Below are 18,213 nucleotides of genomic sequence, written 5' to 3'. Positions count from 1 at the left end.
TTTCTATAACACTTTATCCCCTATCACTAGAATTACCTCAATCCGTGTCTTGTTCTCTCTTTCTGCCCTTTATAACCTCGTAGTACCTTAGATGAATGTACCGCTTTCCTAAACGGTGAACTTAAAGAAGAGATTTACATGGAACAACCTGAGGGTTTTGTAGTCCATGGTCAAGAAAATAAGGTGTGTAAATTAGACAAATCTCTCTATGGACTAAAACAAGCTCCTAAGAAATGGTATGAAAAATTTGACGACCTTATCCTATCTAAAGGTTTTAAGGTTAATGAAAGTGACAAATGCATCTACTATAAGTTTGAAAATAAACTATGCACTATCTTGTGTTTATATGTAGATGATTTATCGATCTTTGGGTCGAACTTGCACGTCATAAATGATGTGAAATCAATATTGAGTGCAAACTTTGACATGAAAGACTTAGGAGAAAAATTTGAGAAAAATTTGAAACTTACTCGTAAATGGTATGATGCGTATATTTTGAAAATAAACGAGAAATTTATCTTGTAGTTTAACTCTAAAATTAATTAAATTAAATATATACTAATTAATACAAACTATAAATTACGAAAAAAGGTTAACAATTCATTTTCAATATAATATTGTCAAGATTTGAGAGTGCAACTTTATGTTTAAAAAAATATTTATGATAGAAAAAAATTGTTGGTGATTTCTTTTCTCTTTTTAATTTTTGCTGAGGTAACAACTAAAAAATTTAAGTTAAGAGTTGTTTTTTTTTTTAGAAAATCTAGATCCAATTTTTATCATTTAGAAAAGTTTTTAATACTAAATTCCTTTTTTAAAGTTCTACAATAATATGTAACAACGCTACCAAAATTTGATTTTAAAGTAAATTATAAATTAAAATACATTAGAAGATTCAAACCCACGCCCTTGTCTATCAAAATGCACCGTCCACTATAGCTGCAACATAATCAATATTCAAAACAAATAATGTTTCTTTTATATATATAGATATTACTTAAATTTCATATTTAAAATGCAAAATACGATAAATTGGGGGTGGGAGTGGAGGCACGTAACTCCTCCATATCCCCAGGATCCCTCTCATTCATGTGTAATACCGATTCATTCATGTATCCTTCATAAACTCGGGACATTACTTGACAAATATTTATCATATTGTCCTTGGAAAAACAAAAGATAAAATACTTATATACAAAGCCTTTTATTTTGGTACAATAATAATATGAGAATTCGAAGTACATCCTTTTGTCACTAACATATCCATATGTTACTTGAGGTATATTGTTTTTATCCTTATATACAAAGCATTGTATAATTTATTTATTATTTTTTTAATTCAACCATTGTAGAAGTGTGCGATCAAACCATCAAATTTAGCGTTCATATAGTTAGGGTGTGGTTGGAATACATTTTCAATTGTTTAATTTAAAAATAAAGATCCATTTGGATTGACTTAAGAAAAATGTATTTTTCAAAAAAAATCATTTTTATTTAAACACTTTTGATAAAATCTGATTAAATTATATTTAAAAATTTATTTTAAGTGGTTGTCAAACACTTCAATTTCTTTTAAGATGACTTATTTTTTAAATTAAACACTAGAAAATATAATTCAAATATACTCTAAGTCATTTTGGAAAAAATTAAAATGTTTAACAGTCACTCAAAATAGATATTTTTAATAATTTTTATAAAAAATATTTAAATAAAGATAAATTTTTAGAAAAATACTTTTTTTTCTCGATTCAATCCAAATTAACCTTTGGTGTGCTTATAAATGAGCAAAAGTGTGTTTATAAATTAGCAAATGTTCTCGATGATGATGAATATTGCAATACGAGGCTTTAGTATTAAAGTTTGCAGATGACTCCTTGCATATGAATGCTTTTTTAAAATATATATAAATATATATATATATATATATATAATTTTTTTCAATAAAATGATCATTTGTTACTTTTATATATATATATATATATATATATAAATAATACAAGTTACTTTCTATATACTAATTTTTAAACTGCCAGTTACAATAAAAAATGTAATGCAATCGATATGTATTCATCTTTTGTACCATCTTTATTCTACCTAATTAAAATTTGATATGTGTCAATTTTAAAAAAAAATATTAATTTTTTTGTTTAATATAATATAGAGAAAAATAGTATGAAATTTAAATACAACCTATATTGCACTTAAATATTGTTATTTGAAAAAAATTACCATAACATGATTGACCATTTTATTCCATTAAATGTATGGAAATGCAAAAACGTTTTAAATTTGCATACACGGATACTTATTTTCAAATAAGACATCCAACATTTATTGGAGATAGTCATGTTTTGTCCGCTTCATTTTATATATACAATTTTTTTTTTTTTTTTTTTTTTTTTTTTTTTTTTAAAGGGTGAACTAATTAGCTATAGTGAAACTACAACCATAAACAAAAAAATATTTATAATAATAACTAAATAAGATATTGATAAGAAATTGAAATAATTATATGGAAGGCCTTCAATGAAAAGTAATATCAACTTTTAAAACAATTTTTTCTTTATCATAGGTTGATTTAATCATTCTATGAAATTACCACTTTAATCTTTTTTTTCCTTCTTTCTTATTAGTTTTTTTTTCTTTTGGTTTTTCCTGTTTTTTCTATTTTTCTTTTTCCTTTTTTTTCCCATTTCTTATTCGTTTTCTTTTTTCTTTGTACTTTTGCATCATTTGTCTTCTTCGTTCATTTTATTTTTAGTTTGTATTTTTTTTTGTGTCATTGTCTTCTTCCTCTACCATTTTTTCCGCATTCGTCATTGTCTTCTTCTTTGTTCTTCAAATTTTTTTCTCTTCCTTCTTCAAATTTTTTCCTCTTCTTTGTTTTGTAGTTTTTTCTTTAAAAAAAAAATTGAAGTTATGTCGAACAAGAGAAAGGAGCAAGAAACTCAAGAAATAATCTGAATAAAGGAAAAAAAATTACAATTTTGTCTGACTAAAAACAAGAAAAAGGAACGAGAAGCGAGAAGTAGGGACGAGAAACGAGAGGAAGAATCTGAACAAAAGAAAAAAAAATCGAAGAATGAGTTGCAATTGTGTATGAACAACAGGAAGGAGCGATAAACGAGAACAAGAAGCAAGAGGAATAAACAAGAATTTGTTTGAGTGTAGGGCCTCGCGTGCAATTTGAGGATAAAATGATAATTTTACACATGACTAACGTAAGCAAAATGTCATTTTTCAATCAAATTTAAAACTCGGGCCAAATTTCAAGAGGCATTTCCTAAAAAAACACTCAAAAAAATAAATAAATTTAATATATAAAATTAAAATGGGTTTAATTGTGTACATTTGTTGTTGATAAGAGTCAAAGGTCAGGCAAAAATCGTATGAAGTGGAGTCTCCAACTAACTATATACATCGTCGGGGCAGACAAAAAATCCGATGTCCAGTGGGGCCCGCCCGGGGATCTCGTTCTTTTAGGAAACGTGGGTCCCACGTGGTTCAACTTCCGACGTGTCAAGCAATGTGATGGGTTGCGGGCCCCACCTTGTCGGGCTCTCTTTTAGAAACTTATGAGTGCGGGCCCCACTTCTCGACCTTTTTATATTTCGTATCCTAAGCTTTATTGGGAAAATATCGTCATTTTACCGTTTCCATGTAGCTTTGGGCTTCCATGGGCTTGGGCTGCCTTTTTGGATAATTGCGATGGATAATACTTTTAAGGCAATAAATATATAGAAAAATTTTCAAAAAATAGTAAATATATAAAAAAAAATCTATTAGTAACAAAATCTATCACTAATAAAAGTTTGTCAAGACTTCGAGAACTAGATTTAACTTTTGTTATATCTGTAAATTCTTTTGCATTGTGCTATATTTGCTAATAATTTGGATTTGATTGTTATATTTGCAACTGTCCTTAAAAAATGAAATTTGTGATAAATAGTGTTTTTCATGTATATAATATGTTATATTATATATATATATATAAAAAAGATTAAACTTGTGATATATACCTATACAAAAATGACGATTATCCATAAAAAGGTGAATATTTGTAAGAACGACTATCATGACTAACGTTGAGGCAACTATTGGAGTTGGTTGTTAGAGTCAGGCAGAATTAGTTGGTCGTATTGGTTGTATAGAGTTGGCTGTTAGTTGTAGTTAGAAAGTGAAATTATTGGAAACATTGGATGGAGGGATGGTTTGATTAAGTTAGTTAAATTCAAATCAACAACTTAAATTGGTGGGACAAACATTCATAGATATATTGGTTTGATCGAAATTCCAAAACTCAGTGTTTTTTTTTTTTTTTTTTTTAATGTATAGTTACAACCTACTGTCCAATCTATTTGTCAACTTAGTTTGATTATTTTATGTATCAGAACACAACAAAAAAACCAAGAAATCAAACTCAAGAAAAAATCATTTCACTTGTTCGATATGGGTTTTTAGTATAAAAGTGGACATCTTGGTTTGTATTTAGAGAAAGAAATTATTGATTCAAACTGAGTTTTATTGGAAAACCTAGTTAAATCAAATTGAGTCATAGGTATATACATACGCCTTTAAAATTAAACTCTGAACTTAGGTACCCTTTACTTTTTAATATTTTTAATTATTATGGTACATATATATTTGTTGTTTAAAAAAATCAATTATTATGGTGCATGTACATTTATTATTTAGAAAAAAAAAACAAAAACATTTCATTTTAATTTGAAAATAGCAAAAAGAACCAAGTCAAAACAAAAGCATAAATAAATAAATAAATAAATAAACAAATAAAAGAGCCAAATCGAACCAAATTTATTCTTTATTGGACATCAATCGATTGGTTTAACTTCTTGGTTAGTTTTGGAACGTAGAATACCAAACCGGCTTCTACTTTCAGTATATATACACGATCTCATCACAAGACAATTGTAGGAACGTATAATACCCAACGAATACGTAGAGGAGAAATTGAAAATATCAAGAAAAGAGAAGAGAGAATGAAGAAAAATGAAATTAGAAATTAAAAAAGAAACAGAGAAGAAGAGAAGGGAAGAAGGAACAGTAAAGAAGAAGACAATGATGGAGATGGAGGCGCATAACCCAGACAGGTGGGTCCAATTCCTTCATAAATTCAATCAATGCCGTTGCCTTCCATTTCAATCTCCATCTTCTTCCCCACGACACCACCATCAAAACCCACCATTTCTCTTTCCTTTTCCTTCTCTCTTTCCTCTTCTTCCCCAAACAAACCCCCTTTTCACCATCTTCTCTACTTTGCTTTTTCTTTCCTCCTCCTCCTTCTTCCATCCATTCCATTCCAATCCCTTCATTTCCAATCAACCCAACAACCCTTTCCCTTAAATCTCCCCCAATTTCCCTTCAATTTGATGCGTCTTGAAGGATCGAAGTGAAACTGTGTTTTCTGATCATTATTCTATGTCGACTATTTCCAAAGATGATAACATGGTTTTGTCCTCTGAGGACTCTTCTTGCCCAGATGAATCCGAAATCGAATTGGGGTTAGGGCTTTGTCTCGGTGTTCGTGATTCCGCCACACGCAAGATTCAGAAAGTTTCAATCGGGGTTCAATTTGGTAGAATTTTAACCGCGGAGGATTTTCCTTCCTCGATCTCTTCTCATTCGTCTATGTCTTCTTCTTCAACCACCTCTTCTGTTTGTTCCTCATCATCGCTTCGTGGAGTCAATGTCACTGATGGGTCGAAGAGAAATTCTGATTCTGCTCCAACTATCAATGGCGGGAGGTACTTACTGATTACTAATTCTTGCCCATGAGAGGAATTTGCTGTATAATCAATTGATTCCACTTTTTCTGTGGTTTCCAATTTTGTGTGGAGCATACGAGTTTAATTTCTTTGATTGATCCCTAACAATTTTAGATTTCTCTAGTATGTTAATTGTTATCGTGGTTCTATTATTACAGTTTACTTCCTTAGCAGTGAAGTTGCATGCGCTTCTCTGGTTTTGCTTTTTGAGTACAATATTGATTCGAATTTTTGATATTTATCTTGATGAATCTGATACTGACAGATAGGTTTGCTGTTGCTCCCTTTTATGGTTCCTTTGGTTCCCTCTTACTCATCCCAAAAGGAAACAGTAAGCTGAATATAGAAAGGGAATCATTTTGAATTTCTTTAAATTGGTGCTCTGCCGTACTTTATCTAATTAAATATGATACGGCTCTGAAAAAATTTGAATACTGGCCTTTGCTAGACTTCAAAGGACGAGATGCCCTGATATGATTTGACTTCAGTGCCCTCTGAAATTTTTGTTCTATTAAATCTCCAAGTCATGGCAATTTATATAATGGAACTCGAGATAACATTCAAAGTACGCCATATACAATAACCCAAGGATTGGGTCGAGCTGATAAAAGAGATGAAAAAGTGGGACTCTTTGGCATTAACACCTAAAGAAACAGAAAAGATGTATAAGAAGAGAATGTTCAGCTCCCAATCTAACTTACGGGCTTCAAAGACTTTTCAAATTAAAGAAAAGAATATTCTCCTTTTCGTACCTTTTCCTTTTGTTTCTGTATTTGTGCTTGTACAGATTGATTAGAGTTATCCTGGAGTATCGCCAACGTAATCATGATGAATGTAGTTTACTGTATCACTACATCACTTACCAATTATGCAGGCATTATTAATCGTTATGTATCAGCATAAATAAAGAAAAAGAAGGAAAAGGGAAAGGAATATAACGAATGAAAATTCTCCGAGGTCCATAAGCTCAAATTGGGAGTTGATTTTGGTTTCTTTGTATGTCATTTTTGTTTCTCTAAGGGTCGATGATGTGGAGTTCGTGGTAGCATTGAAACATGGAAATCCGGTTCCTTTTTCTCAATATATCCTTTTCTTTTTATCAGCTCAATCCAATCCTAGCTCACTGAAGTGACTGGTAAGGAAAATGATTGGCAGGTTTTGAGCTCCTTTTCTAGTCCTAAAGTCTAGTTCTCAAATTAGGTTGTAACAAATATGCTTGATCTAGTGTTCTTTTGTAGATTAACTTCTAGTTTTATTGCCTAACTTTTGTTAGATTGAAGTTTAATGGAATACAAGATAAACCAAGTTCCTTGGATCCTCCCAATCTTGATATCACTCTCAAGCCCTATATCACTCACCAAAATATTGTTTATCCCAACCCCATTTATAACCAGCAAGTAATGTTCATACTATCAACAAGAGCATAGCTCGACTGGCATAATGTTCATACTATCAACCTCATGGTTTGAGGTTCGATTCCCCCACCCCACACTTTAATTACAATACCTCTTCAAAAAAAACCAGCAAGTATAACAAACTCCCTAGCTAATTACTAATATACCCTTAATACTCTAATATCTTAATACCGTTCCTATCAGTTTAATAAAAGTATCCTAAAATCTGTCTGGTAGAGTGACAAATACAAAACCAATATTAATTATTTAGGGGCCGCTTAGGTGATCTGCAAAATCTTTTGCATTACTTCTTGAAACAAAAATTTGATGATAACATATTTGGACTATTCGTTTCTTAGTCATCTTTATGATCATATGCCTTTTAGAATCAATTGAAGTTATTTTTAAATTACGAATGTGATTTTAAGCACACAATAACCTTTACTAAAACAATTTCAAAGAAATCTATCTTTGGGAAACATTAACAAAACAAATCCCTACTTATAGATTTTTATGCACTTGCCATAATTGTATTGTTGAAGTAGTAATAGTTGCAGCATGTGAAACATTCTTTGAGTACGCTTTGACAAGGTACTTGAATATTGCACTTCTGAACGGAACACTGGAGTAATAAATTAGAAATGAAGGGCAGTTATTCTTCTTATTCTGAAAGTTGAGTAGTTCCCAAGTCACTTAACCAATGAATTATCTTCTAGTTTGTAGAATAATAGTTTTGGAGTTGAGTCTGGTAGATTTTACTTGACCTTTTGGACTAGTAAATGCATTGTCTTCTAGATTGCCAGTTAAATGGTGTATTGTGTGGATTTCTCGGCTTAATAGACCAGTGAAACATCAAGAAATACACTCTAGGGCTTATTTTCATCATTTGGAGGTGGCAAGAACAGAATCTGGGAATGAACCTGTTTTAAGTTTGAGTGGCATGTAGACTATTATGAAGGTTTTTGCCCCTCCCTAATGTAAGTGCACATGTTCGAGCCAACTTACAACTAGTTTCTAAGACATTTAATATTCTATTTAGTTGGTTATCAAGATTTGAACCTATGCAGCATCATAGTTTTCACAGCTTATTTGTTTGGGTTGGGCAAAGGTAGTTACAGTTTGTAACGTTTGTCTCAAGAGTCGTTGGAAAAGATAAATCTCAAAATTACTTGTATGTAAAATTTGAGCATCAGGTAATGTGTAGTATTGCACATTTCAAATGCATCAATCTTTTTCTCTCAGGTAACTTTAAATGTCAGTGGTCACCTAAAGATGCTTGAAAAAAAAATTAAAAAAATAAAAAATAAAGAAAGAAAGAAAAAGAGAAGCTTTTATAGTATTAGTATAAATGTAGCTTGGATTTTGGCAAGTATAGGGTTCTTTGCAGTGAACTATATTGTAATATTTTTATTTACTTTCAGAACTAGCCAGGTAGTGGGTTGGCCCCCAATCAGAGCTTCTAGGATCAGTACCTTGGTTAACCAGGCAAAGCCTCATTCTGTAGAAGAATTCAAGGTAGATGCTGGCAAGAACAAAACCAAGCATCAGGAGGCAGGGGCACTTACGGGTGTTAGTGGTAAAAACCAAGCAAATGAAGAGAGTAGGAATTCCAGAAATTCCGTGTACGTGAAGGTGAATATGGATGGAGTTCTCATTGGACGAAAGGTTAACCTCAGTGCTCACAGCAGCTATGAAACCTTGGCCAAGACAATTGAGAACATGTTTCTTGATCCCACTGCGCTGGTTGACTCAACTGGTAATTCCTTTCTGAGCTCTGTAATTTCGTGATTCTCGTTTATAGAAGTGAATTTTGTGGTTTCAATCTCTAAAATGGAATATTTGCCGCCAATGAGAAGTGAATATCCTCTAGTGTTCAATATGATATTGTATTAATGCTATCTTTTGCCTAAATGGAATTAAGTTTTGATATTTTCCGTTGGGTTACCGATAATGATGCTTTGTCGTCTGATACAGGATCAAGCACAAAGGAACGTGATGTAGTGAGACCCTCCAGACTACTAAATGGACTTTCTGAGTACATGCTTACTTATGAAGACAGGGAAGGAGATTGGATGCTAGTTGGCGATGTTCCTTGGGGGTATGCATCTTTTCACTCCAAGTCGTCTAATCGAAAATTTTCTATCAAAGCAATGAAATGGAAAATTTCTAAAATATCCCCCTTTTCTTTTTCTGTTTGAGGTCTAAGGCCTTCAAGTTGGACTTTCCAAACTTTTATTTTAATACGTTAAATGTTGGTAATCTCACACAATCCTCTGAGCTAGAAACTTCCTATATATAACATTCCTTGCATTGTTTTAAGAGGGGTGGTCTTCTATTTGTTTTGATCTCTTTTCTTTCTTGTTTCGTTTGATGTTCCTTCTTCCCACCACCCGAACAACCGCTCGAGTCTCAAATGATGAAAAATCCTAAGCCAACTCCTTGGAGAGTCAATCTTCTTTTTCGAACATCTTTAATACTAAAATTAGTGATCTTCTCTCGAGTCTTTAACTTTCTTAGCAAGTGAACTCTATCATCATGGAGATCTTTTTATTTTGTTTTATTTTTCTTACTGGTATAGTAATTTTGATTCTTTTGATCATACATCCAGAATGTTTACCTACTCGGTGAAGAGGCTTAGGATAATGAGAGCAACTGAAGCCAATCAAATTGGCAGGTGATCTATCAGCAGGGTTGAAATTCACCAACTGAAGATGTTTTTTCTTTCATTTTTATTTTCTTTTCCACGACACCTATTCTCTGTGAGGAAGTTTGCAGCTCTGTAGCAGCAAGAGAAGGGATTGGTGATATTATATGAGGAAGGCCAATATGTATGGACTGAGGCAAAGCTTGAAAACTGTGCAAATGAGAGGTAATAGGCAACGCATTTTGAAGGCAAAAGGATTGGCTTCTTTTTCCTTTTTTCCTTTTTTTTTTTTTGATCTTATTCCCTGTGCTCTGGGAATTGTCAACTTGTGTAATTTGGAAGTCACAGCCATAAAGCCATGCACATATACAGATGTGGGAATGTTTGTTGTGAATATGAGAGCAAATAATGCTCTGCTTAAGCCCTTTTTGGCCATGGAAGGCCTTTTCTTCTTCTTCTTTTTTTCCTCTTTTAAATGCTGTAATATTCCCTGTTTTAGTTTTCTTCTCACTCAATGGAGATGGGAGAGAATGATGTGGTTATGTGTGTCTGTAAACAGGGGAAATTTTGGAATTTCAATAAAGAAAAAAAAAAGTTACAATAATGCTTGTACTGCTTTTATATATATTGCTTGAAACTTCAAATGATATTTGTTATACAAACCTTTCCATTTTCAGTTCATAGCTGCTACCCCCCAAGATTTCTTGTTTTGTCCATGAAAGGTAAAAAAGAATTAACATTCTAATGGCAGATATGCAATTTATACTATACATTATCTGCTCTTGTACACACCCAACAAATGAGCCAATCATTACAATTAATTAAGAAATAGAGTAAAAAAAAAAGGACCAATCCTACTTACAATGATGAATGTAAAAGGATCAAAGTGGGGGGTGGGAATATTAAGGCCAATTCAGTTGAGAACTCCTCCATTGCTTCTTCCTACAGAAGGCCATTTACAGGTGAAGTGCTGAAAACTGGCTTCTCTTTGTTAGTTCCAAATCCTTCATTGCTACTGTTGCTTTTTCTCCTTGGTTTTGCTTCTCCAAGCATTGTTATTATATCTCTCATGGAAGGTCTGTCTTTTGGATGCTTTGCAGTGCAGAGAAGTGCTATTCTAAGAACAAACAGCATTTCTTCCTGAACGTGCTTGAAATTTCCCAGATTGGGATCTAATGCTTCTTCTAAAGGCCTATTGTCCCTAACTTTCCTTTTCATCCATTCAACAATGTCCACAGATTCCCCAAACTCGGGATCTAATGGCTTCTTCCCTGTCAGTAGCTCTAAAAGAACGACACCATAGCTGTAAATGTCAATCTTTTCATCCACCTTTAAAGTGTATCCATATTCTGCAAATGGTTAATCATAGAGTTCAGTAATTTTTACCAAGCTGCATTTATTAACAAGAAACGTCAAAAAATGAAACTCACCAGGGGCAATGTAACCATAGGATCCAGCTACCATTGAAACCGTCTCGTTCTTTCGAGCCATCATCCGTGCCAAACCAAAATCAGCTAACCTTGCTTCAAGATTTGAATCGAGAAGTATATTGTTTGGCTTAACGTCACGATGAATGATGGGTGGGTTACAATCATGATGGAGATAAGCTAACCCTTGTGCAACTCCAATTGCTATGTTGTATCTTGAAACCCAATCTACAAGCAGCCTCCCTGCTTGTTTGCCATGTAAGGCTTCTCCAAGGCTCCCATTTTGCATAAACTCATAGATGATCATTACGTCGACATCGTTATGCATAAATCCGAGTAAACGAACTATGTTTCTGTGCCTTAACTTTCCCAGCAAATTCACTTCTCCTACTAGACCTTCACTACTTCCAATCTCAAGATCTGGTTGTGATCTCCAAAGCTTCTTGACTGCCACAACTGTCTTTAGTTGTGGCATTTCAGCTTTATACACAATCCCGGTTGCTCCCATTCCAATTACATTTGATTCCTTGATGCAGGTCAAAATGTCACTGCTTGTGAATCCAAGCCTTTGGAATGCCATCAATCTCCATGGCCAATCTCCGCCACCCATTTCATATCTCCCTTCAAAGCAACTTCCGCTTGAGTACCACCTCTTGTACAACGATCGAACACCGAAAAGAGTGATACAGATTGCTAAAAATCCAGATACTCCAATGATCCAACTAGCGATAATGTGTGACGTATGCGAGTTCCCGTGGCCTGATGTAAATGCTGAATTTGATGAACATGGGGGTAGAACAGCTCCACATAAACCAGCATTGCCCTGAAGATCACTTGGATTGATGGTTCTTAACACACCATTTAATGGCACTGGACCCTCAAGCTTATTGTATGATACATTAAGCGATTCAAGTGCGGGAGAGATACCGAAATTGTCGGGTATTCTACCAGTAAGAGAGTTGTTGGATAGATCCAGAACAGACAATGAAGGCATACTTGCAATCTGTTTTGGGATTTCTCCAGTAAGAGAGTTGTTTCTAAGATTCAGATTTACCAATCTCTCACATGAAGCAATGCTTTCTGGAATGCTTCCTGTGAAATGGTTTGAAGAGAGATCAAGAAGGGAAAGTGCAGGACATTCCTGGAACTGATCTGGAATTTCACCTTCTAAGTTATTATCAGAGACTATAAAAGTTTGAAGATTTGGAATGGAAAGAATTGAGGAAGGAAGAGAAGAATGGAGGTCATTTTCAGATAGATCAATAAAAGAAAGGGACTTAGAAGATGAAATATCGCTTGGGATACTACCAAAGAGACTGTTGTTTGCTAATTCTAGCCTCTGAAGCTTCCCAAGCTTTCCAAAACCAACTGGAATTGTACCAGATAGCAGATTGTTCTGCATTCGAACACGAATGAGCGAGTAACACGATGACAATCCAATCGGAATCGAACCCGAAAAGGCATTGTTGAAAAGGATGAGCTTGGTTAGATTGCCTCTATTACATAAGGAAGCAGGAATTGGACCAGAGAATGAATTGGATGAGACATCCAACCATACTAACTCCGAGTTCTCGCCGAGATCGCCAGGCAGTTGGCCCGAAAAAGAGTTGTTCCAGAGCTCCAGAACCTGCAAATTTGTCAGCCCTCCAATTCCTGGAGGCACTTCACCAGACAGCTTATTACACATCAAATTCAGCAGCTGCAAGTTCTTCAGTTCAGCAACCTCAGCTGGAATTTCCCCTGTGAACTTGTTATCTGAAAGATCAAGAAAAACTAATGAAGTAGCATTGCCAATCGACGAAGGAATTCGATCTTCGAATTTGTTCTTATAAAGGAACAATGTCTCAAGTTGCTTAAGCCTCCCAAGCTCAGCAGGAATCCCACCACCAAGATTTCCCAAAGCCAAATCAAGATACTTCAGATTAGTGAGATTTCCAAATTCTGATGGAATCCCTCCTTCAAACTCATTGTATCCAATAATAACAGTCTCTAACGACGACATCTGACCGATCTCGGCCGGGATTCGACCGGTCAGATTGTTCCCAGAAAGTCCAAGAAACTTCAACTTCTGCAAGTTCTTGAAAGATATAGGAATTGGCCCTTCAAGAAAACTCCCCCGGAGATCCAAAATCTCCAGCAGAGTTGCATTTCCTAGATCCTCAGGGATAAAACCAGAGAAATTGTTGCTTGAGGCATTGAAATTCATCAATCCAACTATACCCCCAAACCCCACCGGGATTTCACCGACGAAATTGTTTTGACTCACATCAAAGCTCTTCAAGGAAGTGAGATTGCCAATAGATTTTGGCAAAGAAGATGAAAACCCATTGCAGCTCAAGTCAAGAGAAGTAAGCTTTGTTAATGTCTGCAAGTCGTTCGACAAAAAACCACTGAGATTCATACGAGAAAGGCTGAGTTTCTCAACAGCTCCTTCTGAGTTGCAGAAAACTCCAGTCCAATTACAGTGCCCTGCAAACTTACCATTTCCATTGCTCAACTTCCAATCTCCGAGCCATTTCAATGGATCAACAAGCCCTGATTTAATCGAAACCAAAGCCAATGCTTCACTTAACTCAGAAGCAGAACACTCAGCGTAAAAATCAATACAACAGTACAAAAACACACAAAACAAAATCTGGGTTATCGATTTCATCCTCTTTTTCATCATACCCACTTCTCAATTTCTCTCAGATTTCCACCATTTTCAGAAAAATCAAAAGAACAGAGAGAGAAAGAGAGAAAGCGTGAGGTTTTTGGTAGTGGGAAGAATTTGGTTGAGATGGGGTGTGTGAATTTAAATATATAAATGGAATTACACAAAAAGAAATGATGGAATCGGCTATGGAACTGAAAATTTTTGATGGGGGGTTGTGAGTGAGCTGTTAAATCTGCAAATAATGACGAAGAAGGATTTGGATTTATTTGAAAGTTTCTCCGACATTAAACATGGAAGAGAATTATGTGCTCTATCTCTTACTATTATTGCTGCTCTCCTCTTTCTATGAACAAAACAGTTTTTTTTTTTTTTTAAATGGTTTAATTAATTAATTAATTATAGTTTACATAATGAAGAAGATAGTCAACTTGGTGTGTGTGACTCATCACAATGTGATTCTGGTTTCATTTCCACCCTTTTTAGGTATATATATATATATATATTAAAAAAATTTCTTGGTTAAATTATCATTTTTTAAGCAAATTTTATAAAACTGACCAAACCAGCCACAATCAAAATCCTCAAGAAGAATAGAGAAGAACCAACCAAGAAAACAAGAGTCTTAATAGCCTCATGCACTTCTTGAACAAAAGAAGAAGACAAAACATGAAAAGAATCATAAACAACACGAACAAGCGAGTGAGCCACAACATTATAGATACGATTACAAGTAATAAAAGAACAAACGCTCGCATGATGCGCAAGTTCCAACATAGCATCAACCACATTTTTTGTCTATGAAAGATCAACTGACGGCTCGATGAGGACACGAATAATCTTAATCGAATCATATTCAACAATGAGGGACATCTTTAAAAACCTTGAAGATGTAATTTTGGCTTATGTATTTTGAATTTTGATCGATTTGAATCTATGTAATTTCAAATATCTAATTTTGGTCCATTTAATAAATCTTAATTTAGTCATTCAGTATTAAATTTTATTGAAATTGATTATTATAAGAAAATACAATATATGAACAAGTTTCCAAAATTTACAAAAGAAATACTAAAATAATTTAAAATTTTTGAAAAAAATCAATAATAAACTAGTAGTAGGGACTAAATTTAAGATATATTGAAAGTACAATAATCAAAATAGTACATCTAAAAATATATGGACCAGAATTGAACAAGTCCTAAAATATAGAATCCAAAATGGTATTTTCACTTTTATTTTTATTTCACAAAGTATTATTTAATGTTGTTGGGTCGTTAATTATTTTTAAAAGATGTTGACGTGACAATCAATTAATGAGAGTAGTATCATATAATGTAAAATATAAAATTTCTTACAAACTATATTTATCTTCAAATTTTCTATCCGGTTATCCAATCATAAATTGCTAGAAGGAAATTTTTTCTTTGTTCTTTTTTAAACATGTAAAAAAATTATAAGCTTCATCTATTAGTAATTTATGAATAATTATTTATCTTCCTCTTTGTATGAAGAAGATAGTCAGTCAACTTGGTGTGTGTGACTCATCCTAATGTGACTCTAGTTTCATTTGTACCCTTTTTAGATGATATTTTAATTCTCACCTCCTTTTTTTCAGGCACTACATGTCACAATATTGATTGCCATAATATGATTATAGGAAAAAAAATCATTGACTCTTAAACTTTTGATAGGGATACAATTTTTTAATTCTAAACTTTCACTCTCATCAAATTATATTTTTATTTTAAGTCTTTAATAAGTTCACTTTAATGTTATTTGATGATTAATTTGTGTCCTTAGTAAAACTTTTATTATGCAAAATTATATTTTATTGACATTCGTGAGCTTAGGAATGTTTCTATTTTATTTTTTTTCAATGTTAAATTCAGTAGGTGAATTAGTAAAAAAAAATGAATCAAAGATAAATATTTCAAAATTTACGGTAAATTTATACAAGTTTTAGGATATATCTATGGTTATGTAAGGTTAAGCTATAAGTTAAATTTTTAGTTTTTGTGTCTATTCGATTCTTGGAACTTTAAAAGGTATCTCATGGGTCTTCAAACTTTCAATTTTAAGTCCAATATGTAGCTAAATTTTTATTGTATCTACTAGATCTTTGACATATTCAACATTTTTGTAAAACTCATATATATATTTGATACATAAATTAAAATTTTATGGTTCCATTAGACATAAAATTTAAATTTCTATTAGATCTAATAATTTATTTATTTATTTTAAATAAATAAAAAATTTATTAGATAAAAAATTAAAATTAAATAACTTATAAGATATTTATAAATGTCAAGAACCAAATAGACATGTACTTAAAATTTCAAAGTTAAAACTTATATTTCAACCTTATTCAAGGGAATTGGGATCATCTTATCCCTATAATCTTAAATTCTCAAAATTTGTGTACTTTATGTTTGCATTAATGAATTTATGATTTGTAAAGTAGAATGTTTAATCTTTATATATATAATAAAAGTTTATATGATAATTTAGATAAAATAAAGGATAATTATTTTAATGGTAAAACTGCTGAAAATATTTTTAAGTATTTGTTACTATCTATCTGATTGCGATAGACATCTATCACTGATACTGATGGATATAAAATTTTATTATATTTATAAATAAGTTGGCTCATTTTTCTTAATTTGAAAAAACCGATAAATAAACTCATGTTCCTATAATCTCTATTTATGTTAACTTATGCTCTGTTTGGTAACCATTTTGTTATTTGTTTTTGTTTTTAAAAATTAAGCTTATATCATCCACATTTCTTATCTAATTTGTATCTTTCTTAAGTATGGTTGAATTCTTAGCCAAATTCCAAAAACTAATTTTTGAAAGCTACTTTTTTATAGTTCTTAAAATTTGGCTTAGTTTTTTTAACCATTAGTGAAAAATAGATAACAAAGGAAGAAAGTTGAAAGACAAAAGTAATGTCCATAAACTTAATTTTAAAAAACAAAAAATAAAATGATTATCAAACGGGAATATTAATGCGTGAGTTTCTCTATTATTATTGAATACTTAAGTAATTTCTGTAAGTTTCTAATCATGTAAGAAAAAAATAAATAAATAATTGAGTTAACTTCAATCTGACATTATTTCAAAAAGAAAAAACATTATTATTATTTTTGACATTGTGTAAGAGCTTTATTAAAAGAGAGAGAAAAAGGAAAAGGAAAAGGAAAAAAAAAAAGTGTGAATAAAATTATAGTTTAAAGCCACTTTGAAATTGCCTTACATGTTGCCACATTGCATAGGTGTGAAGCCCAAGACTACATGCTCAAATGATTTTAAGCTCTTACAAAATCTTCTTGAAACTCTCAATTTTGGGGTATTAAAATGGAAAGGGTAACTCCTAAGCATGACAAAGATTCATAAAATTTAAGCATAGGTTAGACCAAATTTATACAAATAAATTTTTTTTTTTTTTTAAAGAATAGGTGATATTATTATACAACAACAAGGGGGATCTCATAGTCCGAGATCAAGGCATTAAAGCATCAAAGCACAAGCAAAGACAGGGTAACAAACCCAAAAAAAAAGCCTACAAGATAAGATCAGAACATACCAACACAAAAGAGACAAACTCGCAGACCACTAGAGAGAGCCATAGAGAGGAAAAAAAAAACAAAGAACAACGGGAAGTACAACAAGAAAAACATCTGAAATACACTATAAAAGACCAAAAAGATCAACCCGCTAGGAAGAAGCACGAGCACGAACCGTAGAGACCATAAGGTGAACCAAAGTTGACACCGACCTCGGTCTACTTCCATGCAGTCGTCGATTACATTCTTGCCAGATGTACTATATGGAAGCACACCAGAAAACACGGAATAACTTACTACGCACCCCCTTACCCGACCCCACTCGACACAACCAACTCAACTCCACATCCCAACTCACCACCCGATGCGATGAGCCCAACTGATGCAACACACCAGACCACACCTCTCTCCCAAACTCACACTCAAAGAATAAATGATCTCGCGACTCCACACCTCCTCCCACACAGAAGGCACCCCCTCCCCCTCTGACAACACACCCCAACTCCTCAACCAATCCCGCGTACCCAATCTGTCCCTCACAGCTAACCACGCACAGAAGGAGTGACGCGGAATACCACCTCCGCCCACAAAATACCAGCCTAAGATACCCTAGGACGACAAGGACGCAAACTCTTCCATACACTAGCAATAGAAACCGACCACTCGCATCCGGTACCCACACCCAATAATCTTCCCCCCTCACCCTCGGGCCCACTGCCTGAATAAGACCCCAG

The 18,213-nt window shown here is 33.1% G+C and overlaps 2 protein-coding genes across 2 annotated transcripts; one reads left to right on the top strand and one right to left on the bottom strand.

Annotated features, from left to right (window-relative positions):
- The first annotated feature begins 5,140 nt into the window (after positions 1 to 5,140).
- On the top strand, positions 5,141 to 10,428 carry LOC120078628 (auxin-responsive protein IAA11-like). Its single transcript, XM_039032915.2, has 4 exons — positions 5,141 to 5,765; positions 8,602 to 8,936; positions 9,155 to 9,278; positions 9,789 to 10,428. The coding sequence occupies exons 1-4, from the start codon at positions 5,440 to 5,442 to the stop codon at positions 9,856 to 9,858; spliced, it is 855 nt and encodes a 284-aa protein (XP_038888843.1). The 5' UTR covers positions 5,141 to 5,439; the 3' UTR covers positions 9,859 to 10,428.
- Positions 10,420 to 14,213, bottom strand: LOC120078627 (Leucine-rich repeat transmembrane protein kinase family protein). Its single transcript, XM_039032914.2, has 2 exons — positions 11,255 to 14,213; positions 10,420 to 11,173 (listed from the first exon to the last, which is right to left on the bottom strand). Exons 1-2 carry the CDS (start codon positions 13,917 to 13,919, stop codon positions 10,767 to 10,769), a joined length of 3,072 nt encoding a protein of 1,023 aa, XP_038888842.1. The 5' UTR covers positions 13,920 to 14,213; the 3' UTR covers positions 10,420 to 10,766.
- Between the last annotated feature and the right edge of the window lie 4,000 nt (positions 14,214 to 18,213).

This window comes from Benincasa hispida, chromosome 5, assembly GCF_027475165.1.
Source record: "Benincasa hispida cultivar pf3 chromosome 5, pf3_genome.v1.1, whole genome shotgun sequence".
NCBI lineage: Eukaryota > Viridiplantae > Streptophyta > Magnoliopsida > Cucurbitales > Cucurbitaceae > Benincasa > Benincasa hispida.
The sequence above is the reverse complement of the archived record's forward strand: the minus strand, read 5'-3'. Positions and strand labels throughout refer to the sequence as shown.

Bases quoted from the DNA above. Each gene is read 5' to 3' on its own strand.
- LOC120078628 (XM_039032915.2), top strand. From the start codon at position 5,440: ATGTCGACTATTTCCAAAGATGATAACATGGTTTTGTCCTCTGAGGAC. The intron at 5,766-8,601 runs GTACTTACTGAT...ATTTACTTTCAG, and splicing joins CCAACTATCAATGGCGGGAG to AACTAGCCAGGTAGTGGGTT. The intron at 9,279-9,788 runs GTATGCATCTTT...TCATACATCCAG, and splicing joins GTTGGCGATGTTCCTTGGGG to AATGTTTACCTACTCGGTGA.
- LOC120078627 (XM_039032914.2), bottom strand. From the start codon at position 13,919: ATGATGAAAAAGAGGATGAAATCGATAACCCAGATTTTGTTTTGTGTG. The intron at 11,174-11,254 runs GTGAGTTTCATT...AACCATTTGCAG, and splicing joins CTATGGTTACATTGCCCCTG to AATATGGATACACTTTAAAG.